The 13,311-nt window shown below is 39.3% G+C and overlaps 1 protein-coding gene across 1 annotated transcript in view; it reads right to left on the reverse strand.

The window, feature by feature from the left end:
• Window positions 1-12,882, reverse strand: part of LOC137970892 (xylosyltransferase 1-like) — a 17,131-nt gene extending 4,249 nt beyond the window's left edge. The window contains 7 exon segments of the mRNA XM_068817531.1: window positions 1-158; window positions 777-993; window positions 1,529-1,609; window positions 3,688-3,890; window positions 4,570-4,727; window positions 4,730-4,955; window positions 12,678-12,882. The exon segment at window positions 1-158 is cut by the window's left edge and continues 19 nt beyond it. Coding sequence (XP_068673632.1) covers window positions 1-158; window positions 777-993; window positions 1,529-1,609; window positions 3,688-3,890; window positions 4,570-4,727; window positions 4,730-4,955; window positions 12,678-12,854 — 1,220 coding nt within the window. The 5' untranslated portion in view covers window positions 12,855-12,882.
• Between the last annotated feature and the right edge of the window lie 429 nt (window positions 12,883-13,311).

Raw genomic sequence — 13,311 nt, forward strand, 5'->3', positions numbered from 1 at the left:
TCAGGTTTAAAGTCATTTGGAGAGCAACCACACCAGTCAACGATGTGCTTGTACTGACAGCGACACCCCATCTTACGCTTCCAGTTGGTCAGACGCAGATTAGTACGGATGAAGGTTTCGCACAGAGGACCATTTCTCAGCACCGTATGAAAAAATGACTGCAAATAGAATAAGAAAATCAATAGAACCAGATTTCCCTGAAAATGCTTCATGCAATGCCAAGAGTTCTGAACAACAACTAACGCGTGCGAAAAGTTAATACTTTTGAACATGTTGCTTGTGCTTGCGTACGGGTGAGGATTACACAGTTGTTTCGCCGAAAAGTCGTTTCGCCAATGTCTTGGGTCAGTTCACCTGTGTCAAGAAGTCAGTTCCCTCACGTGCTAGGACCCAACTCACAAAGGCTTAAAATAAAGAGATGAATATATTTGCCAGCAACCCAAATATTACAATTTGCTATCAACGTTAGAAGACAAAAATGATCACACGAGTTGACTGCGCAAAATTTTATTTCCGTGATTTCGTTGCGAACTTGTTAGCAGTTATCATTGGTGGTAGGAAATGAATGAAACTATTCTTTTTTGGCGAACTGACTCAAGACGTTGGCGAAACCACTGGTTCCCGGCTTAAAGTTGTTTCACCAAACAACCCATCAGAAACATATTTGATTAAAACCCAACAAAATAGATAGAATACACAACACCAAAGAGTAACAAATTCAAGAACATTATATGATGCAATTCAGAGCAAAAAAAAATCTCAAGTTTTCTTGTTACCTCCGCAGGAAGCAAGGAGTAGCCATACATGTTTCGCAGAGTTGCTACAAGAGGATCCTTTGACATCACAAGAAAATGGCAGAACTTCCTGTTTAGCGCAATCCAATCACTGCCTCCATCAATGTCAATTTCAGGAGGAAGCGACCTGTTCCCAAGTCTCCACATGTGTTCGTCACATTCTAAAAATGTTCTATCTAATCCTTGCTTCTTTATAAACCTGGATGAGGATAAGAGACGATTGGCCATTAGAAATGATATGAACAAAGAGAGAAAGCATGCCTTTCGCAACTAAATACTTGCATCAGCATTGCAAGATAAAGTACCTGTGCACACTTTTTGTGGAACGGAGAATCACTGGCACTATAATGATTGGCATGAATCATAACCATTTTGTAAGGAAATTAAAAAGTGTTATGCCAATAGATGGCATAAACACTCTGGTCATTGATGTGATCGGTCAACTAAGTTGGGATGTTATCAGTCAACTGTCAGTCAAGCCTACAATAGAAGCCTCATTACTGGTTCCAATAGGCCTGTTTCATAATGGTGACCAAATAAAATATTCTTTTGTTTTAATGCTAATAAGCCTTTCTAGCCTCGCTATGATGAGCAAATTTGAAAAGAATATTTGTTTCAAAATGAGGGCAGTAGGTCTAATTAACATAAAGACAAAAGAATGTAAACTTAAAGTGGTCGCCATTTATGAAAGTGGTTAATGATAACTCTAAAAACAAGCGAAACAGGAAACCAACCTTGCAAGGTCTCTTCCATGCGGTTTTAAAAAGTTATAATCTCGACGAGCCCTCAGGAACTCAACCAAATCAGAATTGTGTCTGAAAAAGCAACATCATGATGTTAACTTTTGATTATTATTATAATATAATAATCATAGATCAGAGAACCAGTTTTATCTATTTTGCATAGCCTTTATATGCTATGTAGCATTGGCAAAAGTGAGGTACAATACATGTGTATGAATAGGAAAGCCAGGAATTATTTTCGATATTTACATAATAATGTTAAAGGTCGCTTCATCAGGCACTAAATCAATAACAGGAACCTCAAGGAGAGTCAAGGCTCCAAAAACTACATATGTGAGACACAAATTTTATAAGCATGTTGAGATTTTTTACCATTGCGGCTATGAATGGTACCTAACACCCTGAGTTCAACCCAGCCAGTGATTGTTAAATTGTGGAAGGTGAGCATTTCTAACACATGCCTATTACTGTGGGAGAGTGTTGTTACAATAAATTTTTTTTTTTAGTGTTAATACCGGTAATATTAAATTTTATAATGATATTTTAATGTGAGAGTTTTGGACAACAGCTTATTAAAGCTACATGAAATTTAAATCAAAGTGAGAATCAAGTCAATTCAGGTATTTAACCCATTGATTCCCAAGGATTCCCCATTGTCGAGTAAAATCGTCTGGCGTTAGACAGAGTAAAATACTAAGTACGGCCGGTTCAGGCCGGCTTGGAATTAATAAAGGAAGGAAAGATTTGCATGGGTTTGGTAATGTGTCCTGGCAATTTGCGCTTTGCTTGCTTTCTTGGTTTCTCTCCCTTCCTCATTAGGGGTAATGAACTGTACATACTCAGGTGTGTGTGTGGGAGGGGGGGTGGGTGTTCTGTGGATTAGTTTACACTAGGACCTCCCTCTTTTGCTACTTTTACAGCATCTAGCCTCTATAATATTTTTTTTTCGAAAAAAAATTTAGCGAAGTTTTTTTTAACTCAATGACTCCTAGCCAGACAATTTACTCATCAATGGGGAGGGGGAGTGGGGGGGGGGGGGGGGGGGTTCAAGAGCCACATCCACTCAAAAACCATGTAAAATGTACCCTTTAAAAACCAAATTGCTGGCATCATCATGATGCAGCTCATTGGAAAGTTTAAGGACGGTGCCTACTATTGTTATTGCACATACATTTTGCGCATCTAGAGATACTCGGGTTTCCTATCGGTGATGCTTACTAATACAGGGATATTTTTGCGTGGTTTAAAAATTAATATCCGGAGAAAGTAGACCTTAATAATTACTCTTGGTACCCAAGAAGAAAATTGAGGGGAACCATGCATTTTTAAGAGATTATCAAGCTTCAATTTGAGAAAGATTGCCATACATTGATTTGGCCGGGGGACATTGTGTTGTGTTCTTGGGCAAGACACTTTGCTCTCACGGTGCCTCTCTCCACCCAGGTGTATAAATGGGTACCGGCATAATGCTGGGGGTAACCCTGCAATGGACTAGCATCCCAGCCAGGGGGGAGTATAAGTACTCCTAGTCGCTTCATGCTATGGAAACCGGAGATAAGCGCCGGCGTGATGGGCCTTCTGGCTCATAAGCAGTGACTTTTCTCTTCCAATAAAACAATGAGTTCATCCTCTGAAATCAATCTTTGATCGTAGCTCTAAAAATGCATTTTTGATATCTCTTGTCTTTCTTAAAGAAGTCATGTTTCAGTATGAAGAAAGAAGACAAAGAATCAAAACTGCTGTACAATTAACTAGCGATGCTGTAAAATCACTGACGCAACATGCTTAATGCAAACAAGTCAAGTCAGAGACGCTGGTCTCGACCCAGTTTCACCTTGGCTACTTGGCACTCGTTTTGACAAAAACGTCTTGTGCTTAAGCTCCCTACTTACTGAGCAGCGAAGTGGTGAGATTAATATCCACCACCAGCCACCAACACTTACAATAATTATTTTCAGGCAGAAATCCTGCGAGAGTTGCTCAGAGTTTAATAGCAAAGGATATTCTAGTCTGAGTAGCCAATCAGAGCATGCCTTCAATGCTATCCACTGTTTTAGTATATATACTAATAAATATTGTTTCTTGCCATTTGAACCTTTTTTGGTGAAGTGAAGTTGCCCTTTGACAAAACTATAATAAAAATTCCTCACTTGATGGGATAGTCTGATTCACTCAAGTTGACAAAGAAATCCCATTTCCACTCTCTTTTAGCCATTAAGTCCTCCATGCACCTTAGCAGCATTTTAAGCAAGCTGGCTCCACCCCAAATGGTAGCCATACTCCAAGGCGCTACCAAGGCGTTTGGAAAATTACGTACCATCTTCAAAACTTCTCTACGCAGATAATCTGACCTCTGTAACATGAATTAATGTGTTAGAATGTTTTCCAACTACACTGTACATGTGGATTGAGAGATATGTGGAATTAGATTACTCAAAACCCAAAAGCCCTAAGTTCTGCATCCACATTTGCATAAAGAGACAAAATTAATACATTGTATGTAAAATAATAATAATTTTACATATTAATAGAAATAAATAAACACTCTAATATGGAGGTGTGTTCCTCTTCAAATTGAGGGGGTTTTCAATATCGTTGAAGTTACTACATGTACTTTGAAAGTTCTATGGTTGAATGCGTTTCTGTAAGTTTGGCTTTAATTAAATAAACTTGCCATAGTTAGGAGATGGTAGTTGATGAACATTATGGAATTTTCAGAGAGCTGATTCACCACAAATCTGTTCACAAAGTGTACATGTAAAATGGTGCACTGGAGGACAGAATACACCTCAGGCACGAGGAAAAATGATCAGTGCAAAACTGGAATTGGTGGGAAACAAGTAGTGAAAGACTTGAATTCCACTAAGAGTAAAGAAGATGTCTTGAATAAGAAAGGACATAAGAAATGGAAGGAAAGGAACTTTATTTAAGTGTCTTGTTGTTCTAGCGCTGGAGCACTAATTGGGGTCACTGTAAACTGAAATTAACAAGTAACGCTAATCAAGTCAAATGTAAAGTAAAACCATACTTACAGAGTCAACATGAAAGAAAAAGTAATGATTTGTGTGATAGAGAGCTTTGAACAATCTCCTGACTTGCCTAAAAGCTCTCCCATGAAGTGTCACTACAAAAGCAATGCGAATAGGATTCCCATATGGCGTATTTGCCACATCAATCCATTTTGCTGGACTTCCTTTTCCCGTGGAACAGGGCAAGTTCTTTTTATATTGAGTTCATAAAGTTTCTTTGCTTCTGACAGACATGCTGTCTTGTAAATTAGTCTTTTGCAGCTATCAGATTTCACCCGCCGTAAAGCTGAAAGAGCATCTTTGTGTTTTACTTCACATGGCGGTACAAATGGTACTTCTAACACAGCTGGTTTAGGATTATTCACAGCTTTATCTTCTTTTACTGGAATCTAAAAGGAGAAAGGTGAAAAAATATAATAATTTTAAGCTCTACAATACTGAGTATGTTTCAGTCAAATGCAAAACCTCAAAGATTCAAACTCAATAAATTTCTTACTGTCTCTTTCTTTTACTGCGACACCTGTCACATTCAATGGGTAAGTCGGCCATTGGCAAAACCTGGATCAGACCGGATCGGACCAGATCGGATTGACAAAACACAGACTGGATCAATAGCAAATTCCCTGCCAAAAGTAGACAGTCACCAGACAATGTGCTGAAGACAGGAGAAGTCGAATTCTGTGCCTTTCTCTCTTGCGTAGTCGTCTCCTCATTTATTGAGACTCCTCAAAATGTTTTTTTTTTCCAGAGGTGGTTACAGATTCCGAAGCAGAATTATGAAAGATACGATGTGACAAATTCACATCAATAAGCGAATTGGCTGCGTGCGCGACGGTCTTCTTCTTCAAACATGAAAACTGACAACAATTTTTTACTTTACCCCAGTCCCTGACAATTGCACAATAGCCTGATTTAGCAACAGAAAGGGAACGTCAGCTGACGAAAGGAGAGCCTGCAGAATAGTTGGGATTCTACTCTAATATGACCTAATATGGATACTTTTGCTGCACGCGCCATCGTCAAATGACATTCCCGTTCTGTTGCTAAATCAGGCTATTGTGCAATTAGAAGGGACTGGGGTAAAGTAGAGAATTGTCAGTTTCCATGTTTGAATAAAAAAGACCGTTGTGTATGCAGTCAATTCGTCACATCGTATCTTTTATAACTCCGCTTTGGAATCTGTAATCATCTTTGGAAAAAAAAACATTTCGACGAGTCTCAATAAATGAGGAGTCGACTATACAAGGGAGAAAGGGACAGAATTTGAGCACATTGTCTGGTGTTATTGATCCAGTCTGAGTTTCGTCAATCTGATCCGATCCAATCCGGTCCGATCCGATCAGATCTGGTCTGGTCCAATCCGACCTGGTCTGGTCCAGTCCGGTCCGGTCCAGTCCGGTCCGGTCCAGTCCGGTCCGGTCCGATTCGATCCTGGTTTTGCTAACGCCCGGGTAAGTCAATATCTTATTATTAATTTTTTCCTTTCATAAACTTGTGGGTACTTCTGTATTCTAAATAGCTTTAAAAGTAAACAGTGAGGAAAAAGGAAACATCTGTGTACACCAAACGTCATCTCTTGCAACTGTCTATTTTATCCTCTTATGTCATCTAACATCATGTGACAATAACCAACGAAATACCACATTTCCTCCTTCTTATACAATTTCCTAACATTAAACGCAATGTACAAAAAAAAAAAAAAAAATCCAATCTGTTTGGAGGCTTGACTACCCGTCCTGATCAAGTAACCACTTGGCCTGGTCGGAACTCAATGTGACCAGACATGACAGTTTTGGTAATTGCTTGATCAGGAATGTGAGCACAGTTGTCACCTTCTAAATCACTATCATTATTAACAACAGGTGAAGTGATAACACTAGACTTGCAAGAAACCTCATTGTCTACTTCAGACTGAACTTGCGACCTTGCTAAGGGAATGACAGATTCCCTCTGAAAATCTAATGGTGGATTATACTACCATTTTTGGCGAGACTATTTCGTTAGGCTCCACTGCTCTTTTGTATCATCTTCTCTGCAATGCTCCAAGATGCCCTCAGGAACTGCAGCAGTGGTGTTATGATCAGATTCAGAAGCGACGGTGGTATCTTCAATCTCCAGCGTCTAAAAGCTCGGACTAAGATGTCTTTAGTGCTTCTGCGCGAACTACCCTTTGCAGATGACTGTGCACTGACTGCTCACCCTGAGGATGAGCTACAGAGCATCCTCAATGACTTCGCGAGAGCAGCATCACGCTATGGCCTCACCATCAGCATAAAAAAACCGAAGTGATGTTTCAGCCGAAACCAGGCTGCTCCCCTCACGATCCTGTCATTAAGATCGGCGATAAACAGCTGAAGGTTGTGCTGAAGTTCTGCTACTTGGGCGGCTTTCTCTCACAGAATGCTTGCATAGATGATGAGATCACTTCCCGAATTAGCAAAGCAAGTGCCAGCTTTGGACGTTGCACCACAGACTGTGGTCAGATCATGGTATTCACCTCAGCAAAAAGATTGGTGTATATAGAACAGTTGTGCTAACCACGCTCTTGTACAGGAGTGAATCTTGGACCTGGTACCGCCATCATGTGAAAAAACTTGACCAGTTCCATTTCAGATGCCTCAGAAAAATCTGTGGCATCTCTTGGAAGGACAGAATACCAAACACTACAGTTACTGTACTTGAACGTTGCGAGATAGAAGGCATTGAAGCTTTGCTCATCAAGGGCTAACTCCGATGGGTTGGACATCTTACTCGCATGGAGGAAAACAAAATACCAAAGGCACTCTTCTACGGGGAGCTGGTCGGTGGTCAGCCTTCACAAGGAGGTCAGCACAAGAGGTACAAGGATGTTTTTAAATACAACCTGAAGGCATGTGATATACCCATTGAAACCTGGAAGAGACAAGCTCTTAACCGTCCAGAGTGGTGCACCAGCCGCCGTGTTGGCGTAGAGAGATTTGAACGTCGTCGCATCGAGCAGCTTCAGGAAACCCGCATAGCCCGACATGCTGCACAAAACCAACCAGTGCCAAACACTGACTATGTTTGCCCAGACTGCCAACGTCATTGCCGTTCACGTACATTGTATAGGCTTGATCAGCCACCGCAGCAAACATGCCTTCCTCCTCAACTGATGCTTCTGATCAGCCACCGCAGAAAGCATGCCACCCTCCTCAACTAATGCTTGTGAGAGAAAGGAGATCTGTCGGAACGACAGCTCAGACCATCAATATTAGTTGATTTCCAGTTTAACAGCTTTTCTTTTTCATGGTCCCAAACCGTTGTAGCAATTATGATTGGCAGCAGGTAAAGGAAAAATAAAAATGAAAACAATGGAAGTTTCCTTTAGAATCTGCATTAAAAAGTGCAAGATCCCTTAATTACTTGGGTGGGGTGCACCTCTGATCAGGTTTCCCAGAATGCTTGACAGTAGTGAAAAACACAAACTCAAGCATTGTCTCCCTGTTACCAATAGGGACATTACAGAGATAAATGATTTACTCATGTCAGTTTTTGGATCATGAATTCTTGAGCTGCCGTGAGCATTGCTAAGCAACATACATGTAAATCTCTATCTATACTGATACAGAAGTTTATATTGCTATCAATTTTTGATATCAGACTAACTGTAACTGTAACAATCACCTCAGCCAAACTATCAAACATGTACATGTAATAACATTACTACTGTTTGGCTGCCATATGCACTGCATTGGAAAAATCAAAGGAAGCATGCATAAACGCGATGATATTTCAGTGTCATGTGTGGCTTTTTGTTTCAGTTGCTTAAAACTACGGGTGATGGATGGGAATATGGGTTGCACCGGGTTCCAAGTCAACTCTCTCCACTGGATAGACTAGTAATAGTTTTCGCTACATCTGCCCGTGCCTAAGATAGTATGAAAGGCAGTTAAGATGTATTCAAATTACATGCTGAACATGTCGCCCTTGTTTTCGATTTGCGTGTGATAAATCGTTGCTCCTGTTTCTGATTTGTGTCAGGACAAAATCAATTTCTGAGCTGGGCATCTCGATTTGCAACAGATCTGCTTCTGATCAGTGTTTTATTTTTCAATCGCTGACCTGAACAGCACTTTGGTTCTCCTTGCAAGTTTCTACTTTGTGACTCCCGAAACACCTCAGTTGTGTTGAACAATACCAATACCACTTGTGCACTCGGTTGAGTAAATTGAGAATGATTTCCCCTACAATGCAGGGTTCTTGCTAAGTTTTTGCACAGGAGGTAAAAAACCAAAAATAGCAGGTAACTTTGTTACCTGCCCCTGCATGGGTTGGCAAGCTCAAGTCTTAACTTGACGTTCGTATCGATCGCTGTCACATGTCAGCGGCTACTAAATTAATTTAATACTCAGCAAAAGGAAAGTAGGTTATGCTATTTCATTGGCAGTCACCTAGGGGGGTCTGGGGGCATGCTTCCCCGGAAAAATTTTGAAAATTTGAGTCCCTGAAATGCGATTTTCTGCATTTTCAGAAAAGATTTACAAAATTCTAAAGGTACAAAAATGTCCCATAAAATCTCAAAAGTAACATTTTTTTGACATCTGCATACAATAATTTATGTAACTTCTTTGATTAATATTGCCGTTTAAGAAGAAAAAGTTCTGGGTTTTCGTATTTACAAAACAACAACACTGACTAGCTCGCAACTAGCTATCAGCATTAACCTATACTTCAATGTTAACCATTATAGCTTACGCTTATGTGCTTTGTTGTATTCATAAGTAACAGATTTAGCTGCTTTTAGGACAGATGCTGGAGGTGTAAAAGTCTTAGCGTGAGAAAGTGGTGTCTATGCGTGTGGGCGTGAGAAATATATCAAATGCGTGTGTCTCACGCAAAATGCGTGAGAGTTGGAAGGTCTGCAAATGGTATATTTTCGAAACAATAACATGTGCCAGATATCTTCACAGGATTGGTTGGAGGGGGAAAGCAATATTTTCACATAAACGAAATGTAATTTCACCTTTGAACAGACGAACATTCCTTGGATAATTTCGGTAAATATTTCAGTGAAACAGCCGGTAACATTTACTTGAACAGCCGGTAAAAATAACCGGTTACCGGCTCTTAACAAGAACCCTGACAATGTCTACCAATTTACACATTTACCCGTCTTATGTGGGGAATTCTAGGTTGCCATCTAGGGTTTTGGCCTCTGGGCTAACTCGCTGCCTCCTGTCTGATGGGGAACCTTGTTATCATCTTAAATTTGATTTGAAATACTTTGTTTGCTGCCTGTTGTTGAAAAGTGCATTTGAGCATATTTACATGGGATAGCTGTGGCAGACAACCTTTAAAAATGGCTTGAGTGTCGTTGTAGTCAGACAGATGTACATGTACAAGGAAATTAGCCAAGTGCTTGTCACGAAGCCCTTGGCTTGATACTGTCATGTCGGATATACCACATATATAAGGTGTCTTTATCTTTGCAAGAAAGGTAATCGGAAAAGCTCACACAGACTTCCCACTGGACCTACTACTCCCTTTTCTTTAAAATACTGCCTTCTCAGACTGAATTCACAGAAGAATGTATCCTGTATTTTGGTCCGCACCAAAATTTCAAAAATTTGAAACCTTGAACAGTGAGACAAATAGCAGCAAAATTGGACAAAACGTTGCTCGCATTAATTATGTAAGAACATTTCAAACCCTAATATCATCATTCCTGTGTTTTACTCTGTAGTAAACATGAACCCAAATCAGAACTTTTGTGTCGATTTTGCAGTGATGCTTCTTCAAATCATGAATTACTACATTCTCAAACTTAATTTGCAGAAAAAAGTAACCCTGAAATGATTCTAGTCTGCTCTAAGAGCTAGCAACCTAGTCCTCCTTTGAAGTAGATTTTGTCGGTAAACCACGATAGAACAACATACAGGCGAGAATATTACACCTCTGGCCTTCATTTCCGGTTCCCATAAATAAATGTAAATAAAACTGCAGCTTTTGTTGAATGTCAGCAAATACAAATAACATTGATTCATGAATGAAAACGCTTGAAGTCCCAAAGGAAATTGTGTATTTCCATCACTCAACCTTCCTTAGTGCTTAATTACCACCTCCCTTGTGACTCTCAGTTGGCTTCATGGTTCAGTGGTAATCGCAACCAACCTTCACATTTTACGCAAACAGCAGTATCCCACATAAATGTCACCAGGCGTCATGTCGAGCAGTGAAGTATAAATGCCTCAATCTTATGCTCATGAGCTATAATATGTACACTCCACAGACTGACCCATGCTCATCCTGCATTGCACTCTTTGTCACCAAGTGATATTACTGTTACAGTAATATCCTTATACTGTAGATCACAAAGAAGCTAATTGAAACAGTAATTGAAAACAGTACTCTCCCAGTTCACACTGTTCCTACCCAATCACTTGTCCTATGCCCCCACAGTCGCCAAATTCCCGTGCTGGAGAGATCCAGATGTAAATACAAACACTACAATTACTACACATTTCAATAACATTTCATGACAATATTATTTTGACCTTTTCTTCAGTCCAAAGTCCATATTTTAAGTTCACTTTTCACTCTAAACAGTGTGCAGTCTGTATCAATTTACAGGTCTGATACTGACTGTAGTACCGGAAAAATTAGATAGTGTAGTCAGAGAGCCCTATTTTGTACACTTCTCCAAGTAACAACAAAACTCTTTGTGCTCTTAGTGTCAGTTAGTAAAATCTGTGAAAGACCACTGGAAAAAAACACAAGTTTCACTTGGTCACTAATTCATACCATTGTCCAATACAAGTCTCAAAATAGACACGTCTGGCAGATGTGCTGATTTAGCTGTATAAACAATGTATTTGAATATTTTTATTCATAGCTAAAGAGATGGTAATGTATGATTATTCATTGTCCACCTTACTTTGCAAAAAATCATTATCAGAATAATAAGAGCAAAGTGCACTTTGTTAAATAAGTTGGCCATATTTATTGACTTGCAAAAGAAATGCGATTCTTCCCAGCATCACTGTCAATTAAGCAAAAGGTTAGAATTAAAAAGAAAACAGAAAAGTTTATCAGTCTAATTTGGTGCACATTTTATTTGATATTTTGTTTGTTTGTTCTTTTTTTGGCATTGTATAGGCGATAATTTTGGAAATTCACAACTGTTTACTATTGTTATCTTAAAAATTATGCATGTTTTGTCTAATAATAAAATAAAATAAAAACACTTCACATGATGAAAATTTCAGTTTTGTAAAGTTGCCCCTGTATCGAGCAACTACAGTATGTTCGCGCATTTTCTTGGATATTATCATACCTTGCTCATAAAATTAAATTTCGTTCCCCGACTTGCTCTCTTTTGAGCTCAAATAGTCCATTTATGCACTGTCCATGATAAAACGACTCCGCCTTTCACAATGACAGTTATACTTTACTCTTTCAGTGCACGATGAAATATATAAATCACATTTTCGATAAAATAAAATTTAAATTCATTTGTTTGATATTGTGTGTTGAGCCTTGAAAACTGCACTAAATTGTGAATATTGAATTGAGCTAACGTGTTGGCACCTCTGACGTTTAGCTAACTTACTTAGCATATTTTTTCGTGATAGATACATTGCAAATTAGAGGATTTCCCACTTAACCTCCGTAATAGCAAAATTAGTGTGAGGTCAGGCGAGTCCTACGATCACAATCACGAGTGAAACGGTACCAGCTCGCAAACGTTAAATTATTCACACACCAAACTTGTGTAGCTGCTTTACAAAAAAAATTTTGCCATAAAAAGGCCAGCGAGACGATTAGCTTTGTAATGTTAATAACCTCTACCAGGGAAATAAACCTAACATTCTGCTTTGCTTCAGTAAAAATACATTTAAGCTTACACCGTACATAAGAAACATCCGCCATGCAATTCGAAATATGGAGAAGACCTACGTGGAAGTATTTACAAATATTGCTCGGATAATTGATAGGAAATAACTGAGCGCAGATTAGCTCGTGAGCTGTAATCCTAAAGATGGTTAGTTTATGAAGTGAAGGCGTCTGAACATAACTCTTGTCTGAGGACAACATGTCGTTCACTGAGTGAACAATTTTAGCGTGGTTTTGTGTTGTTGCCAACATCTCACCTGTGTTTCCTCCACGTGTGAGCGAATTTTCCAATGTGTTCTGCCGACATGACGATTTCCAACTACAGGATGATCGTCGGGCCAGTGAGTAGACGAAAAATGAATAGTGGTTAGCACTTGAATTATCACAATAAGAACGATGATTGCGACAATAAATCTAACTACTCCAAACTTCATGACCGAGTGTGTCACATCACCCTTCTTGTTTAGCAGTGCGCGCTTTTCACAATAGACTGGAACTAACGGCATATAATTGGTGCGTTTTTGGAGTGCGTGACTCTTGAGGCGTGACTTCGATTATTTTTTTTATTCTCCCAATTATTCTCCCAAGATACTTCGACTATCTTTGAGCCAATGCAAAATCTAGGAAGTTATATCTTGTCCACTATCTAGATAAACTTGTCTAGTCTGGTTTAAAGTTGACATAAAAAAAAAATTCTCAAAGTGCTGTAGACCCATTTTGTCTGATAAAAACGTATGTTAATCAGTTCTGATGGTTTGCTCTCGACCTGAAGGTTATTTGATGACGCAGATATTAATTTATGGCTACTTTTAGGTTTCGGCCTATATTTCATGTTTGAAGTATCTAGGCGCCTGCGGAACTTACTTATACTTTCAACCTCTTGGAAGAGCA

This window comes from Montipora foliosa, chromosome 9 (genome assembly GCF_036669935.1).
Source record: "Montipora foliosa isolate CH-2021 chromosome 9, ASM3666993v2, whole genome shotgun sequence".
In the NCBI taxonomy this organism is placed as follows: domain Eukaryota; kingdom Metazoa; phylum Cnidaria; class Anthozoa; order Scleractinia; family Acroporidae; genus Montipora; species Montipora foliosa.